Source organism: Oreochromis niloticus, linkage group LG14 (genome assembly GCF_001858045.2).
Source record: "Oreochromis niloticus isolate F11D_XX linkage group LG14, O_niloticus_UMD_NMBU, whole genome shotgun sequence".
Lineage (NCBI taxonomy): Eukaryota > Metazoa > Chordata > Actinopteri > Cichliformes > Cichlidae > Oreochromis > Oreochromis niloticus.
This window is the reverse complement of record NC_031979.2, coordinates 16737596-16755842: the sequence shown is the minus strand read 5'-3', so window position 1 is coordinate 16755842 and position 18247 is coordinate 16737596. Positions and strand designations below refer to the sequence as shown.

General features: G+C 37.7%; 2 protein-coding genes across 2 annotated transcripts; both read right to left on the bottom strand.

Moving 5' to 3' along the window:
• Positions 1 to 10365: 10365 nt before the first annotated feature.
• LOC106097975 (zona pellucida sperm-binding protein 2) lies at positions 10366 to 12726 on the bottom strand. The gene is made up of 3 exons (XM_025898541.1): positions 12355 to 12726; positions 10941 to 11155; positions 10366 to 10807 (listed from the first exon to the last, which is right to left on the bottom strand). The coding sequence occupies exons 1-3, from the start codon at positions 12371 to 12373 to the stop codon at positions 10667 to 10669; spliced, it is 375 nt and encodes a 124-aa protein (XP_025754326.1). The 5' UTR covers positions 12374 to 12726; the 3' UTR covers positions 10366 to 10666.
• A 140-nt stretch (positions 12727 to 12866) lies between these two features.
• LOC106097974 (uncharacterized) lies at positions 12867 to 17015 on the bottom strand. Its single transcript, XM_019345427.2, has 11 exons — positions 16979 to 17015; positions 16686 to 16780; positions 15192 to 15518; positions 14917 to 15018; positions 14743 to 14814; positions 14126 to 14224; positions 13821 to 14006; positions 13676 to 13723; positions 13518 to 13580; positions 13378 to 13407; positions 12867 to 13286 (listed from the first exon to the last, which is right to left on the bottom strand). Exons 2-11 carry the CDS (start codon positions 16756 to 16758, stop codon positions 13228 to 13230), a joined length of 1059 nt encoding a protein of 352 aa, XP_019200972.1. The 5' UTR covers positions 16759 to 16780; positions 16979 to 17015; the 3' UTR covers positions 12867 to 13227.
• Positions 17016 to 18247: the final 1232 nt, after the last annotated feature.

Here is an 18247-nt window from a genome sequence, read left to right as displayed (position 1 = left end):
ATCTTGAGCCACAAACAACATTCCAGTCACGAGCTGGAAGCTACAATCAGTTTTTGCCAAAGTAACTTTTGTATAACCTTTATCTATCAAGTTAAAAAGAGTCACTGAAAATAAAAATGTTTTCTTTGAGAAGGATCTGTCTGATATGGTAACTCCCTAGAAACTTCCGCTGAAGTCACGGAATCATGGTAGGATTAAAGTTGTTTCAAAATCTTTGGAAGAGATTGGCCGTCTTACAACAAGAATATTTAAATCCTATCACAACTTGTAAAAAAGGATTTGACAGTAATTCACTATTAAAATGACTAATGTGAAAACTGCTGTTCACAGTGGACAATGAACCTGGTAAAGGTCAGCCAAACAGAAAGCATTTGAAGCTTTCTGAAAATGTTGAAACAAATGAATGGTTTGAAACTCAAATGCATAGTAATAAAGAGATACTGCGCAAAATGGAAAAGTGGCTATTTGATGTCAAAAACCAGTACAAAGACTATGATAATCATGATGGTGATAACAATGAATGTTGTGATAATAAAATGATGATGTTGGACCAAATGACAGCATTTCCATTGTTGTTGGTAAAACATGTTTGTCAGCTTGTCGTTACGGTCGTGGGCCTTCGTAAGCATGCCTAAAAGTAGAAGCTGAAAGTGCTGCTCTTAAGAAAAACATGAGCTGGAGCCTCAGGAGGATCAAATATGACCAAAAAAACAAAAAACAAAAAAACCCAGAATTGCTCCAATTGCACATTCTGATAATATAAATTCACACAAAGAAAATTAAAAATGTAAACCTCTTCCTAGCTTCAATCCCACTGACTTTGTTTCACAAAGTTTAAGACAGCAGTTTGATTATCCACCTACAGGAGGCAAAGTTGTAGTTTCAGTAAAAGTATATTCTAAAGATTCAAGGCCTCAGTTTAGTTATCTTCCTACAAAACTAAAAAACTCTGCTTAAAAAACTGGCTTAAAACAAGTTGGAACTCATGCTCTGAATATCAAACCAAGTATGCTTCAATGATTCATCCACACATCATGAGCAGGAGACCACAATGCACTTAATAAAGGATCCCAATCAGTATGCTGAAACGGTACAACTGAATGTTGATCAAAGCAATTTTAATGAGCATTACAGCTCTGTTATTGTAACAACAGTCTTCATTGCTGCACAGAGACATAGAAATCTTTGATGAAAACCTCTTGAGTACAGAACATTCATCAGAATATTTGAGTAGTGTTGAAGGAACGGCTGTAAGCAGTGTGGATTGTTTGTATTTCTTGCAGCAATATACCCGAAGACAGCTTAAGGAATTTCTCAAGAGTTGTCAACACATGCCAGCTGATAGAGGATATCAAAGAGCAAAGATGCTTTTAGAATATTTTGGAAATGAGCATAAAAAGCCACTGCAAATATGAAGAAAGCACGTGATTGGCTGACAATTGAGCCTGAACATATTAAAGTCTTGCAGGCTTTTGTCTCGTTTCTACGTGCATGCTGTGATGCCATTGGTTTTCTTTCAGAAATGAATATGCCATCCAATATGAATGCCATAATCTTAAAGTTACCTGATATGTTAAGGGAGAGTTAGAGAGAAACTGCTTATGAGTTAAAGAAAAAATATAATCACCAAACTGGTTTCAATGATATTGTTCATTTCATTCAAAGACAAGTGTGCATTTGTCATGGAGACCTATTTACAGGCAAGACTCTGAGCTCTAAGTGAATAAGGTGCTTTATTTACAGAGAATAAGACTGAAACACAGTTTCAAAAAGGTCTGAACAACAGGAAGGGCCAGTTTCCTCAAAACTTAATTCAGACAATGACAATCTTCTCCCAGAAATCACACCCACATCAGTTCACCACTGGATGTCTTTTAAATTCCCAATCCGGCACACAGGGACAAACTGGTTTTACTCACAAATCTTCTACTTCACAACCAATGTTCCCTCAAATATTTCATGTGTCTGAGCGAACACACAAACTCCCTGAGCGGTCCCTTGGACCACTGTGAGCGACATCAGACGTGTGCACTGCGGTCACGCCAGCATCGAATCCATCCAAGTTACATGGTTTATTAAAATAATAAAATTACAGCATTTACATGTACGTTAGACTACTTTTAATTAACTGCTTTAGCCCATTTACAATGAAAATGTAAAAAATCTTGTTCATGACCTGTGTAGTATGTTAACACTATTGGAAGTAAAAATAACTTGAACTCCAATTTTGAAAACACAACTTTCTTTCTTTTTTCTTTCTTTTTTTTTTATAAACATTTCAAACTATTTACAGAACAATCAGCTGTTCTGCATCAAATCTGATGCCACACAAATTATTTGTGCCACTCCAAAAAATAATTTCTGTCCACTATGAGATAAAGGAGAACAACAGCCTGATACCTGCAGGCCTGACAACAGGAGATGTATCACTCCTGTAACACCTGTAACATTCAGCAGCCGCCTCATTGTTCTGACACACACAACAAAACTACACTACACACTAACTACACAAGATTTGCGCTAAACGTCTCAAATCTCTCACATCTCAGAACACCGCCGTCACTCCTAAAACTTCCCCCCGTTTCTTAACAACTAGATGCCACGTTGCCATATCATTTTTTGATTGGTCGACACGGTACTTTTTTCGACCAATAGGAAAGGGTGGGGGTTTTTTGGTTTTGTTTTTGCTCACAGGCGGAGAGTGCTTTCGAGCGTTTCAATTTGTTGTGCGATTTGTTTTTGTGGTTTGCACTTCAGGGCCACCGTAGTTTTCCTTATAAAACGCCGTTTTTACCGTTTCTTCCCGCAGTAATTATAAATAACGATAGTATTCAGGAAGAAACCCAAACATTGCATATTTTTATCATAACTCTGGTTTTACGTGTCCCATCAATACAATTTAAAAACTGGTATAAAGTCCACACTTTTTCCGTCAGTTGTTCCGTCTGTCCTGCTCACATCTCCAAAGGTTGTACACGTTGTCATTAATGTGGCTTCACTCCACATCAGCCACGCTGCTTTGCTAGCTAAAACTCCGGTGTCGGCACATAAGGACGCGGTCATAGCCTGTCAACCACGTTGATTAGCTGCGTATATACGAATGTGAATCGCATTATTGGCTGGACTATAGGATAAGGTGGCATTGTTCTAATCCCATACAGGAGCAGCCAGTCACTTACTGACTAACACTGCAAAACAGAATTGTTAAAGTTTTAATTTTAATTTCAATTCAGGTTAGATTTTTTTTGTGCGCAACGCAGATTTTCTGTGCGCAGAGACCGTGGCAGCACTGCGCAATTGCGCACGTGCGCAGCTTAGAGGGAACATTGTTCACAACTTCCATGGAAGCGATGACCCTTAGTGACTGCTGTTAGGGTAATGATCCCACGCATTCACTGCTGCTTCCTTATGAAGCTGCCCAACGAGATCATCAATGTAGGTGTCTGGTTGCCATTAGGTGTGTGCATCAGAAGGCATGAAACTCCTTTGCTACTTCTGTGGGTATTCTTGATTCTAGAGCTGCAACTGAAATAAAAAAGAGATATTTGCCTGAGAAGTGAATTAAAATATCTTCTATACTATGTGAAGACGACTACAAATTGGAGGCCACCCCCCCCCAAAAGGTTTGCAGATAGCCACTTCATTTCTGGACTGGCAGTAGCTGCACTTAACAGCAACACTTATAAGGAATTGTCTGAAGTGTAGGATGCCAATGACTCATGATAACATCCCACAACAGGAAGAATTACGTGCTTGGCCACACTTAAACTCTGTGGAAATTCCGGCGCTGAGGTGGAGCTGATAATTAGAGCAAATAATTCAAAGGTAATGGAACCAAAGAGGTGGCACGTAACAAGAGTGAAGGCCCTCATGGTATTAAAACCTTTTTGGGCTGAGTTGTTCATGGACCGCTAAAAGAAGGCTATGAATGGGGGGAGCAGTGACCCCACCGTTAGTTAACTGAATCTCCATTGATCACAGAGGGAAAATCGACAGAGAAAAAACCTGAAATGTCCACTGAAGATCTTGATTTATAAAAAACATGAATAATTCAGCTGAGCTTATGAGAACTAAGAACAAAAAAACAACTCAAAACTCTCCTTTTTAAAATTGATTTTGGTTAATTATTGCCTGTTTTATATTATATTTTACCTTTTATGAATTGTTATCTTATGTGCGGCACTTTTTGATTCTGTTTAGAAAGGTGCTACATAAATAAAATTGTATTTATTATTTATTTAAAACTTTACACCCATGGCTGGAGTGGTAATCTGGCATACTTTCTAGAATAAGTCAATATACTTATGCGGGCTGCAAGTCAGCTTCTGGGCCGCTGCCCACTGGCCCTACAAACACTGACAGCAGCCTATTGCTTAATTTTCATTACTGACACTGGATTGCCCAATCTAATCTCTTAAAACAATCAGCCCTTCCCCTTCCCTGCATGCCTATGCACACTGGGAACAAAAGCGAAACAAGAGAGACCTAAAAAGCTGACAGAGAAAAAGAAATAGTAACTAGAAGTCGAGGCAAAATGTGTCAAATTAAGTCACATGTTAGCAGCTGCACCTTTAACAGAGGGTTTCTTACAGCAACAACTAGTAAGAAGCCCTCTCGGTCACAGACGGTGGTTGTTGCTTGCACTAATGCCTCAGGGCCAAGAGAATGGAAACCACGGTCCTCATTATGGTAAAATACTGTGTATGAATAAAAACTGGTGGTTTGCACGAAGCTGCTGAAACTCACACACAGAAACATCACCTGCAACTTTAATGTACCCAGCTGACTTATACAGTTCTCACTTTTTTCTAAATATTGCATAGTAATAAGAGTGCAATGAGAAAAGGGAGAGAGACATATTATAATTCAACACGGTTAAAAGCAGCAGCTAAGGAATGTCTCAATTTAAACTCTTCTGGTATATGTCTGCTTCCCCTACAAATTAAGAAACTGACAGATGGTTTGCAAATAGGTGTGTACAAAACTTTTTTTCCTTTTTTGAACACTGAACTGAGCAGCTGAACTTATTGATCTTGACAGAACCCAGTAAACTTGCTTCTGGATAATCCATTGCAAAAAAAACATGCATATTGAGTATATAATCATGTGTCAAGTAAAATTAATATGTTTGAAATAAATATAACTTGCACATTTCTTTTCTTTGTTAGTTTTATTTGGTGGTTGATGTCACTTGCTATATTTTAGTAAACAACAGATAAGCAAACCTTCTCTTTTAGAAGCCAATGCAATTTACACGTGGATGCACACACTGCATAAATTTCAGGTTTCAGAGTAGAGAGTTTAAATTAGAACCATAAGCCACAGTGGGTTGTGAAAGGGAAGTGTCAAAAAAAAAAAAAAAATCAGCATATATGCATACATTGCTGTGAAGAAGTGGTTTTCCCTCTTCTTGATTTCTTTTTCTTTTTGCATGTTGGTCAGACTGTTTCAGATCAACAAACACTTCAATATCACACAAAGGTAACCCGAGTAAGTATAAAATGCAGTCTTTAAATGATGATTTCATTTATTAAAGGAATAAAAATGATCCAAGCCTAACTGGCCCTGTGTGAAAAAAGTAATTGCTCCCTAAACCTAATAACTGGTTGTGCGGCAGCAGCAAAACTCTCAAAGCAAACAGTTGTGATAAGGAGCAATATCTCTTATTATTGAATCATGACCTCTGACATTAACTGAGACAAGTGAGGCCTGCAGTTCATGAGATGATGTTCTGTTTTCTTTTTCACCTCCTAGATGAGTTGTCAATGCGATCATGGAGTCTTCTTGTTAGGCGGTCACTCCTGGGAAGGTTCACCACTTTTCCAAGTTTTCTCCGTGTGTGGATAATGGCTTTCACTGTGGTTCTCTGGAATCCTGAAGCTTTAAAAATGGCTTTGCAACCTTAGATGTCGTTAATTGCAGTTAGTTCATGAATAATTTATAGAATTTTGTATTTTTGTAACTTTTCAATCTTTTCATTTTTGCTCTTCTTCATCCTTCTTCTCTTTTCCCTCTTCTGAGGATTAATTATAAAAGGAAGATTCTGTGGCCTCTCACCTGTCTTCCCCTGTATATAAACAATACATTTTATTTTAGATTTCACATTTATTATTCCAGTAGTCTGACATTTATTGTTTTATTGGTTTGTGTTAAAGGTGCTTTTAGCATCATGCTGTAGGACAACAGATCCTATTTATTTAGGAATCATTAGCTAATTGATTAGTGTTTGAAACAACTTTTTTTTTTTTTAACTAAAAAATAGGTTAATTCAAAAAAACAAAAATAACAAAACATTTTCTCTGTGATACAAATTCTACAGGACTGTAAACATGGGATATCTTGTAGTTTGGCAGTTTAATGATTTTTTGTCTGGTACAATGGTTCTGTGACCAATCCACCCTCCAAAACAATCACTTGATAACCCAGTCAGACACAGCAAATTCTCACCTTTGCATTTTTGGTAGCTGAAGTAGCCACCAACACCCACCACAAATAGAGCAGTCACACCAGCGCAGATGTAATTCACCAGCCACGGGATTCTTTGTGTACCTGCATGAAGAGCAGTGGTTTTACTAGATATGTATCAGAGTACATTATTGTAATAGATTATTGATTTGTCCTTTTGCCTGTCAGGCTTTGAGATTTGTTATTCAAAATGAAGAAACTCTACAGCTCAATATTAAATTAATTTAAAATCTACAAGTAAAAATCCACTTACCTATTTCATACAGCACCACTTGAACACATTCCCCCCCCTGTATACAGTTATAAAATCCTACGTCAGCCTTTTCAAGAGCATCAATTCTGATAGAGTAGTTCCCCTCTGAGGCCTGGTTTGGAAAGGCTTTCACTCGGCCATTTCTGGGGTCCAGGAATGTAACGTGCCCTTCAGATGACAGATTGAGCAATTGCCCTGAGCCATTGTAGTTCCATGTCACTGTTTTGAGGCCGCTTTTTTGAATGTTGCATGGTAGAAGCAAAGATGACCCAACTAGAGCCCCTAGTCTGTACTCTTCAACGATTCCTCCTAAATGCTCACAGGATTCTTCATCATAAAGGGAAAAATGAAACAAAAGAGAAAGTTTAGGTTACTCATCTCATGGTCAGATGATCAAAGAGCCAACAGAAGAACATCTTACTCCTCCATACAGCAGGTATTCAGAGCTCATGGTGTGTTATTTTAAAGGTATTTTTTTTTAAAAAAAGCACTATATTTTACAAGAAAGATCTCTGGTTATGTTTCAGTAAAACATATCACAGAAGTTTCCTTTGTAGTTCCTTTAGGTTTCATGACTGTTGGATTTAGGTTTGATTGTCTTTTATCAGTTGGATGTTTGTAGTGAAACATGAGGACATAGTATGCATAGTATACTTTTGCATACTATGTTCACACTTCCTTTAATAAATACAATTATAAATAATAAATGCAAAAATAATCAACCTCAGGAATGTTAGCTGATTAGTTTAATTAATATATAATAAGTCTAATTAAAAATATTTTTCTGAACCATCCACTGGGTCAGCAGTCCAAATATTCAGCCAAAATATTTCAATCCACATTTTGTTTTTATTTTTTTTTAATTAATTAGACTATCTTCATACTTTTTAGACTTCCACAGAATCACTTACCAATTGAAAACGCACAGTTGAAGCACAGACAGAAAACCAAAGTCCACCCAGCTGCTTGCATCTTTATCAGCGTCTAGTACAATGTGAGCAGCACCCTGGTGATGGTGTACTAATCTGTTTGAGCATCACGGTACAACACGCAAGACCAGGTTCTATTTAAAGGGTCCATCCGGAAGTATATTTGGCACTGACAAAACAAACGGGTGGGTGGGCCTAATTCGAACATAACTTTCAAAATAAAGGTATTTTTTCCTTGGTGCAGTGTGAGCAGAAAAAACAGCCAAACAGAGACGTTGTTATGCAGTGTAGCCTTTAGTGGGCGATTTTTAACTCTTTTTCTTTTTTTAACTTAACTTTCTCTTGTGTATCCTGTTATGATCTCATTATGCATCATATCCAAGCTTGCTTTTGCAAAACAGAAAGCAGAAGAAACACATTAATCAGTAAATTACTTTTTGCTAGCAGGACAGAAAAGACCATCAGTTTGTCATTTTGTTCAGTGTGCGATGTGTGGTGTTAAATTTAAGTTGAGGGAGATCTTAACAATTAGTGTTATCAGAATAATCTACACCAGTGTCTGCATTATGGACGGGCTCCAGGGGTCCAGGCTGTCCAAAAAGGTCACTATTCCCCCTCAGCTGAATTCTACTGACCTACTTTTACAGTTATAAGTAAAATTAAGTAGATTTGGTAATAAAATGTGTTTTTATTTATGCATTTTTTAGGTGTGCTGAATCTAATGTCCCCCTGTTAAAGCTAATTGCCCATCCAGTCCATCTGCTCTGGCGCTGACCCTGCACAATACAATTAAAAGTATAGTTTAAAATAACACATCATCATTCTGCATGATATGGCTGATTAATGAGTCTGTATCAACGGTATCAAACCAACATAATTTTTTAAAAGTTATTTCGAAGTTGTTGTTTTTTTCCCCCTAGTGTTTTGTTTTGTGTTGGTTTGCGCTTCATTTTTTTTTTTTTTGTGCTATGTGAAGTATGGAGTTTGGGTTCTTGCTTTATTTGAGTTCTGGTTACCATTTGAGTGCTTGTAAATAAGACTGTCTCATCTTAAACCCTTAAATTCGTAATTTTGAAGCTCTTGAGTGTAGTTTGTTCAGTCTTACTCCATCTCTGATCTTTTCTTTGTCTAAGTGTTCGTGTAAGTGCAAATATACTGGGATCCACGTTTAGATGATTTTTGAGGTCGAGTCCTGTTGTACTTTGACAGATGTTGTCTCTGGTGTCTTGCTGTGACTTTTACTTCCTGCCCCCCCCCTCCCCTCAGTCTCACTCTCACTCTCTCTCTATGAGCCGCACTTTGTCCATTATCAAAAAAATGCTTGTTTGTTTAAACCCGTGCACAAATGTGAAGATTCAGAATTTTAATTGAATTTGAATGGATATTTTCAAATTGTACTTTTTCGTTTGGTTCCACGTGATATCAGCTGTTAGCGGATGCAGTTCATTAGAGATCGATTCTGATACAATTTGAATGAGTCAAACAGATTTACAGAACAAAAGCTGACACTGTTTTGTAGTTGCATAAACAGCCTTTTGTTTGCAGCAGATCCATATTTGTTTCAATCAGACACTGAAAATGTTAATGTGCTAGCTGACATAGGGCGACATCTGCTGGTCTTTTATCGTAACTACTCGTAACAACAATGCTATTCACACAACATCTGCTCCTTGCGTGCATCTTAGCAGACAACCTGTTGACCACAGCTGGACTGACCATCGGGCATACAGAGCATTTGCCCGGGCCGATGGTGATTTTTCGTTTTTATGGGCCGATGTTTTTTTGTTTTTTGTTTGTTTGTTTGTTTGTTTTGTTTGTAAAGGTATAAACAATGAAAGGTGGTGGATTGGCCAATTGGTCATGATCGACTCTGGGCTGGACCAATTATAGCCGAGGAGGTCGGATGCATCCTCCCCTTGGTTGGGCAACGGCTCTGAAAGCAATCTTATCACAGACAAACAGAAGAAAATGGTATTGAGGTGAAAAGGAACGCTATTTCTCCCGGACTTCAGCTAGAATGAAAAAAGACACAAAGCTGGAGTTATTCTGTGTCTTTACGCTGAGCAGCTGTCTCTGCTCGCCGTCTCCCTGTTGCTACTTCAATCATGAAACTGAGCTTTTCTGTCGCAAGTCCCGCTTTCTTGCTTGTTTATCGCCCACTTTGCGCCAGAAAGAGGAAACCAGCGGTTGTCGCGCTAAACAACAGCAGCACGTTTAAAGCTTGATAAGCTGTTGTTAGAAATCATTTAATATTACTTTCTATCAGCTGATGTTTGCTGGAGCCACAGCCGTACAAGCTGCTGGTCATATCGGTTTGGATATCTGGTGAGAGGGAAACATGAAGATGAAACCGGGAGATGTCCTTACTGAATCAGAGCTGAACAGGTGATGAAGAAACAGGTTTACCTTTTAGGTAAGGAATGAGTTGAAGGGAAGTTATGAACCGTTTCTGACAGAAGCTGACAGCTGGTAACTGTACAGGGGCGGGTCTAACAAAGTTTTGCCTTGGGTCAGGTAGGGCAGGGAAAGGGGGGCACAACGAAATACTTCTTTCTTATTCTCATTTAAAATGTCTAGCTTTTAATAAATCATTATCAGAATCTTACAATCAAAGTTGTCATCTGATGCAAAATGTATAGAAATCATACATATATGCCAACAAGACAGCGTACATCACTGTCACAAAAGCGTTTGTGTTCATTTAAAGGCTTTATGGGTTTTCCTATAATACCTGGTGGGCTGGTTTTTAGTCAAAATGCCCGGGCCGATTTTTTGTCCCAGTCCAGCCCTGCTGCTGACACAAAGAACCCAAAGTGACAGTAAAGCTGTACAGTGATTGGAGGAGAATTAAATATGTGATTAAATATTATAAGGAAAACGTCTTTTGGGAGGTACAATTTAATATTCATTACAAACTGTACAGTCCTTGGTTGATTTGATTGTCATATAGTGATCCAGGAGGTCTTCCTGATTTATGCACTCCCCCAAAACAAAGAAAAACAATCTTTTGTTTACAGTGTTACATGTTAACGTGTGAGATCAGTGTTATTTTTAGATTTATAAGACAAAAGATGAACGGTCTAAAAGTCGATTTCCAACTACTGCAAGGCTGCAGGCACTCTGGCCCCTTACAGATCTCTACATTGCAGTGGAAATACACCTGTAGAAGAAAAAGAAGAACTGTAGCAAAGCTTAAAATGATAAAATGATACAAATCCTCTCCAATTTCTCTTTAACATACTAAGTTTTCGGCTGTTTGGGATTTCACAAAAGAGAAAAGTCTAACCACAAACCAGTTGTGAATGGAGGATCATCCTAGTTCTGTAGGCTATTGGAAACTTGCAGCATAACTGTTTTGTGGCTGTCACCAGCAGCAGTTTCCATCTTTGTGGGCCATCTGAGTCCTCAGTCAGTGTAGCCCAGCTGTCCTCCAGCAGCAGAACCAAGTCCCTGTCCTCATGTTTGACTGCAAACAGTTCCACATACACGGGCTGGCCACGCTCAGCTACTATTGGATGGTAAAAATGGGAATAGAAACACCTATATGAGTAATCTGCAGATAAACATATCCGAGTGAGACCCACCACATTTTAATCACATTAAAAAATACAAAAAAAAATTTTTTTAAAACAAAAATAGGAATGAAACAACTTCTAAAAATAAATAAGCACTTTGACTTTTGGCAATCCTCAGTTCAGTTCTTATTCATAAGTTTTAGTGGGTGCTCTGACTTTTTTTGCTGAATCGTGATGCCTTGTTGAATCATTTGAGTTAGTGCAAAGCTGCACTGCACAGTGAGACAAAAGGAAAAGGAAACTAGAATGAGTGACAACTATCTTAAAAAAAAAAGTGTGAAGTGTGTCATTGTCTTCTTACTGGAAATGAGGGTCATGAATTATGAAGCCTTTCTGGATGTTTCACTTCAGTGTGGATCCAATAGGTAATATTGCAATCTGACCCACCACTGTGCAATACTTAATTTACATGCAATAACTCACACTGTAAATATATAACATTATTTATATTCTAAAGGCTGATGGTTACCATAGACCGAGTGCCACAGTCACTGAACAGAAAGTTGAAAGTGATGCCATCAGCTGATCTTTTCTTGGGTTTACAGTTGGGATTTTGGCCAGAAGGGATCCAGACTGTATCCAGATTCAGAGGGGGCATTGTTGCATGCTTGTGTATGGTAATGTTGAAGCCATCTTTGCTGCAGAGAAACTGCTTTGATGATGCTTCTGTGGAAAACATGTTTGAATTATTTGATAAACAGAAAGCTAAAATATATTGTGATATTTATGTGCATTACCTTTCATTCCTTTCACAGATTAGAGGCAAAGACTCAGCACTTTTCTGACTCAACTCAGCCACTGCCCGGCACATGCCTCAATGATAATTGTTAGATTTGTGGTATATTTATGTTCAGTTAAAGAAAAGTTTGGAAAATAGAAGTCCTTTTGCTATTATAGAAGAATATACAATGGGTTTATCTTACTCGTCTTCTCAGAAAACATCCCCAGGACGCAACTGTTAAGATAAACAAGCTGTCATTTTCTTGCAGGAAGTAGTGGCACTGCTTGCTTTAGCAGTGACTTGGTAATATCCGCTGTGGTCATCTGAGTGCAAATCGATAGAAATAGAAGCACAGACACAACAGATATTTCAAAGCTCCATGCACTTTGAAAGCTACAGCATCTGACTTACCATAAACGTACATGGCCATTAAAAAGATCTGTGAATTTGATCTTTGATATATAGAGAGACATGAACTCCTCACAGCAAATCAAGGTGGCGTTTTTGATTTTCACAGTGTCCCGAAATAGTTTTGAAACAGCCAGGGTTTCACATTTCAGAATAAGCAGTGAAAAGAAAGTAAATGTCACCAGAATAAAGTTGGTCTTCACTCGTGGTTGCTGAGACTGAGTGCGCGGGCGCAGCTGGTTGTTGTTAGCTTTAATTTGCACCTCTCCCTTGTAAAAGCAACCCAGCAGATCAGAAAGTGATCTGCAAACTGATGCAGACAGTTGACAGTGGAGTGTCTGTGCCCACACAACATGAGCATTGCGTGGTCATCCTCTGGTGTTATCAGTTTTTTTCGAGATGGGTTTCCCCCCAACTTGTTAAAGTTACAGTCACTGCGTGAGTGTGTGTGTGGGGGCAGGGGATTTTTTTTCTAAGAAAAACATCTTGAATTTTTCTCTTTAAAATAATGAAAAGACCATAAAACCATTTTTATTTAAAAAAAGTCTTATTTCAATGTCATACACACAGGCTCAATACAACAACAATCTGTAAGTTTAAACAGCACACACGTCTACAGTCACACGACTCTGTACATAATGGTAAACATATCAATAGAAGCCATTTTTAGTATCATCATCATGCAATCAGTTTATATGTGAAAACACTGATGAACTTTATTCTAACAGCATTTAAGAGAATAGTGGAATGCAGCACACATACAATACAAACAAATACAAGAAGACATGGATCACCTTAAAGGAGTAAAATAGAAAAGAATTCGTAGCCCTCATTCTCAAATGAGTTTTAAACTCCTTCATTCGTGCCCTTCATTCTCTACAGCTGGCTGAGCTGTTCGGTGCTCATGTTGTAAATCGGGTTTTTGTATTCACAGTCTGAGAGGGAAAGAGTGGAAAATCGGGAGAGCAGTTCAGTGCACAGTATTATTCCATCTCTAACATGCCCACAGATGAAGTCAGCACTCACTGTCTTTGTTTTTCTTCTTCTCGCGGTCTGCTGGAAAAGAAACAGGTGAGGAAAGAACAGAAATCAGTGTTTTGTGCTTATTGTCACACAGTGATAAATAATTCTGATCATTTAGAGAAAACTCAGTGAACACTAAGTACCTCTCTTTTGATTCTCCGCCTGCTTTGACTTGGCGTGTTGCTTTCGGAGATCATGTTGGTTTACTGTAAAATAAAATGGATGAGTCAAAATCAGACAGAACTGAAATGATGATAGCATAATTATAAAAATAAAAGATAATTAGAATTGCTCATTCTACCATAATAATGCTGACTGAAACTTGCTGGCCGTAATCTGCTGAAAAGGTCTAATGGGGTAAGAGAAGACGGTTACTTCACACAGTTACAATTTAGAAGTCACCAATAATGCAAACTGCAGTAAGTATATTGACTTTTTCTAAGCACCTAAATGAAATCTATGTTTGGTTCTCTGACTTTCCACCCTTTCAAAGCGAAACTGATCCAAGTTTGGATAAATTCCACCGCTGCTTTGACCGGGCTGTTGAGGCTGGGTCCTGTCCAGATACTGCACAGCTCTGTGTGGATTACTTCTGTTGGGGTCAGCACTGGTTGGGAACTGGTCATCATTTTCTATTGTTTGAGAACATTATATATTGAACTTTTTTCCCCCCATTTTTCAGTTGATATACAATAACTTCAAAATGTTTTTTTAATAGTGAGGAAGAGAAGAAAATAATGAGTAAACTCACCATAAACAAGATCATGAGGGTAGGCTCCTACTGCCTGTGGTACATGTACATGCACACCTACTGGTATGTTGATTGTTGTCACAGGTGGGGCACTGGGACCTGCCGTGAAACATTAGCAGAGTAACTGAAAGATGTCTTCTGTTTGGTTCTGCTAAACATGAAGACAGCAGGTAGCCATCTTCACAAACAAAAAAGGGATGAATTAAATATGTAAATAACTGTCAAAGAGTGAATAAACGGTTGAAACAGCACCTTTAAAGTGCGTTGGTTAACAGCTGGCCTAACATTTACTTAATAATATTTATTAAAAACATCAAATTATTTTGTAAAACTATAAATGAACAGCTGAAAGGTAGCAAACAGTCTATGATTTGATAGATAAAGGCATGTTTTGTAGTTTTACCTCTGTATAGCGTGTTATGTATATTGTTGTTATTATAATGCAAATTCACATGAACATTAAACATAATGGATAGCCATGAAAGTGGTACTTGTTTAAATGTATTTTATGCATCTGTCATACATTTTTTAAAAAGGAAGCGAGTCTTCTAGTCTTCTAGTTTACACCCAGCAAATAAACATTACCGGAGTGACACAGAGTTGAAATTGTTGCTTACCCGGAGCAGCTGCACTACTGGGAATGACCGTACTCTTCTCTACTTCGCTGTTGCTTTTGTTGTTATGGATATCTACAACAGAATCAAAAAGTGAGTTGAATATACAATGAGCCTCCTAAACAATCACTAAAACACCCAGCTTTGACTTTAAATTTCAGACAGGGCAATTCTCACCTTTACATTTTTGGTAGCTGTAGTAGCCACCGATACCCAGCACAAATAGAGCAGTCACACCAGTGCAGATGTAAATCACCAGCCACGGGATTTTTTGTGTACCTGCATGAGGAGTTGTGGTTTAACAAGATCTATATCACAGGAAACAAACTTATTTATTTGTCCTTTTCCTTTGTGCTGGGCCTTGACATTTGTCACCCAAGGACGGAAGAAACAGTACAGGCTGCTGCTTAATACTGAATAAACTTAAAATCTACAAGTAAAAATCCACTTACCTATTTCATACAGCACCACTTGAACACATTCCCCCCCCTGTATACAGTGATAAAATCCTACATCAGCCTTTTCAAGAGCATCAATTCTGATAGAGTAGTTCCCCTCTGAGCCCTGGTTTGGATAGACTTTCACTCGGCCATTTCTGGGGTCCAGGAATGTAACGTGCCCTTCAGATGACAGATTGAGCAATTGCCCTGCGCCATTGTAGTTCCACGTCACCGTTTTGAGGCTGCTTTTTTGAATGTTGCATGGTAGAAGCAAAGATGACCCAACTAGAGCCCCTAGTCTGTACTCTTCAACGATTCCTCCTAAATGCTCACAGGATTCTTCATCATAAAGGGAAAAATGAAACAAAAGAGAAAATTCAGGTCACTCCATTAAAGGGTGTGGATTTCTGAAATGTAACTGAGTGATTATGACAAAGACTAATAATGTATAAATGATAACCTTAATCTTGCTTATTAAAACCATGAACAATTTTACATTGCCTGCCAAACACACAGGTAAAAATGACCCTGTGTTACTATATCAAGGAAAAAAGTATGGTCATTTGTTGTAAATGTTAAAATAAAGATACAAATCTAACAGATATACTCTTTAAAATGCAGCTAAACAACAGTTTGGTTAAGTTTAAGTCAAAGTTATGATGAACATTTCCTTTGTGTTTTGTTCAGGTGTTATGAGTGATCTGATCTTAAGATCACTTACTCTTTATTAAACAGTCTTCTATCAGGTCACTGGTAGACTTTATATCGAAATCCTGCTGAAAGTTTACCTTGTTTAGTTTTCTAAATAGTTTTAATAATGGTATTACTTTTTGAATTTGCTCTGCAAATACTTTTGCATAGTATAGAGTTCACCCTTTCTGCAATAAACACAAGTTGCCATGTGTCACCGTCAGAAAAAACAGATTGTCCCACCTCCAAGCTGAAGTCCGGTTGGAATTCCTCACCTGTTTTTCTCCATTTAAGCTTTTTAATCATTGGATCCCTGGAGGTTAAACTGACTCATCTGAGCGTGGTGGTCATTCAGACCAAGTTTATTATTTAATTGTACTCTGTCTCTTTTTTTAAATCCAATGCAATGTCCCGTTTTTGCAACTGGTTTTAAGCAGTTTGCTCTAGGATAGTTTATAGAAGATTTTACGCTGAACTTCACAACTGACAACTTGTGTTATTTATTTTATTAGAAAATATGTTCAGCTAAATGTGTTTCTCTATGAACCAAAGTTAACTGGACATAGTAATGCCATGAAGCTCATGACAATTAAGTTTAATGGTCTAAATACATTAGGTGTACTTTTCATTGGCCGGATTCTGAGCTTTTCACTCGGTAAAGTCAAATATTAAAAGAAAGAAAGAAAAAGAAATGAAAGAAAACCTAACAGACTTATCTAGACATATTTTTTTCTAAATATTACATTAAAACTGGTTATTATTTGTACATTTTTTAGATCATATTTTTCAGATTTCTTAAAAAAACAAAAAACTTACCATTTGAAGACACACAAGTGAAGCACAGGGCAAAAAGGAAAGTCCACCTGACAACGTGCATCTTCATCATCATCTTGTACAATGTGAGCAGCACCCTGACGATGATATATTAACCTGTTTAAGCATCACGGAACAAAACCACAAGACCACCAGTTTCACTTCTTTGAAGAAATTCTTTATATTAACTGCAGCCAGATTAACACAATCATTATTTTAACTGAGCAGCAGTCATGGGAAAAAACAAATGAACCCAAATGACTAAAAAAAATATCTTTCAAACAGTGATATCGTACTTTTGACAGACAGCAGAAAGGACCTGCTGCAAAAGTCTGCTTCAGACCACTTCCTGTGGAAACGATGTTGATGTTTCCGGAGTACGAGACACAAAGAAAGATAATTATATGAAGTGATCATTGTGCAAAGGTGTTTTTCTGTCACTGTGTGATATGAAATATCAGTCTGTATGAATTTAAAGAGCTGGTAAACAAGTGATTCACAATTCCAAAATAAAGGGACTTCATCTATCAGGTCATGGGTTAACCAGCTGAAGCCATGTGTGTTTCCTTTAGCTGTCACTGGCAGCTCTACTTAGTTTTTGACTGAAATACGTCCTGCAGGGCCACAGGAGTCCAACCTTAACGTAAAAATAGTCACTTTCATCACAGGGAAAGTTGGATTTCAGGCCCTTTTATCAAACATTTGAACTTCTTTGGTACCTCTGGACCTCTGGACAGAAATAAAATGTCAAGCGGTATAGTTTAAAACCAGAAGTAACTAAATAGGTGACCAAAGGTAATTAAGAATACAGATTTTTTTGCTTTTATCAGAGCCTCTTCCCTTTTTCTTTTCCATTTTCTTGTTGTCTTTCCTTTTTACAGTTAGTTTTTCCATTTGCTGTTCCTTTCTATTTTGCACTTCCATAAATGGTAAATCAGAACCAGAATCTGATTTTTTCACAAAGCTGTAGTGCTGAGAATTGTGTTTTTTTTTCACCCCCCACTGGCTGTTTACTGTAAACGCTTCTGCTGAATCTGTCATTTAAAGAAAATGTCATGTGAACATTGTCATCATAGTTTAGCCTGCCACCTGCATGCCCTCAGCTACAAGTCATAATTTGACTAGAAATGGAGAATGTAATGTAACCAGACAATCACATGGCAGAAACTTATTGCATTTTAGCATCTGAAATGGTTAAGATGAATGATTACCTTTGTTTCTTAAAGTTTAAGCATCAGCATAAGAAAGAAAGGTAATTTAAATGGTTTTGAATGATGGCTCTGAGTATTTTAAAACTTGCTGATCTACTGGGATTTTGCCACACTCCAGTATCTTATTAAATTTCTGCCAGGTAGCATTGAAGTATTTCTGTAGTTCCACCCAGAACTAGCAAAGTGTACCTAATAAAGTGTCCACTGAGTGTATATATCTATTTTCTATTCCATCCATGGTAAGGATCTCTGTTTCACTGGGTTTTCCACGTTTTAACAATAATAGTGACCCAAAACAAAAGCCGTCATTTCGTTTTGACAGCTGCGCTTGTTGTAGTCCTTCCTCGGAAGATT

Coding starts and splice junctions, on each gene's coding strand:
- LOC106097975 (XM_025898541.1), bottom strand. Junction 10,808..10,940: donor TGATCCTCCATTCACAACTG/GTTTGTGGTTAG, acceptor TTTCTTCTACAG/GTGTATTTCCACTGCAATGT.
- LOC106097974 (XM_019345427.2), bottom strand. CDS start 16,758: ATGATGATGAAGATGCACGTTGTCAGGTGGACTTTCCTTTTTGCCCTG. Junction 14,225..14,742: donor CAGTAGTGCAGCTGCTCCGG/GTAAGCAACAAT, acceptor GTTTCACGGCAG/GTCCCAGTGCCCCACCTGTG. Junction 14,007..14,125: donor CCCTCATGATCTTGTTTATG/GTGAGTTTACTC, acceptor CTCAAACAATAG/AAAATGATGACCAGTTCCCA.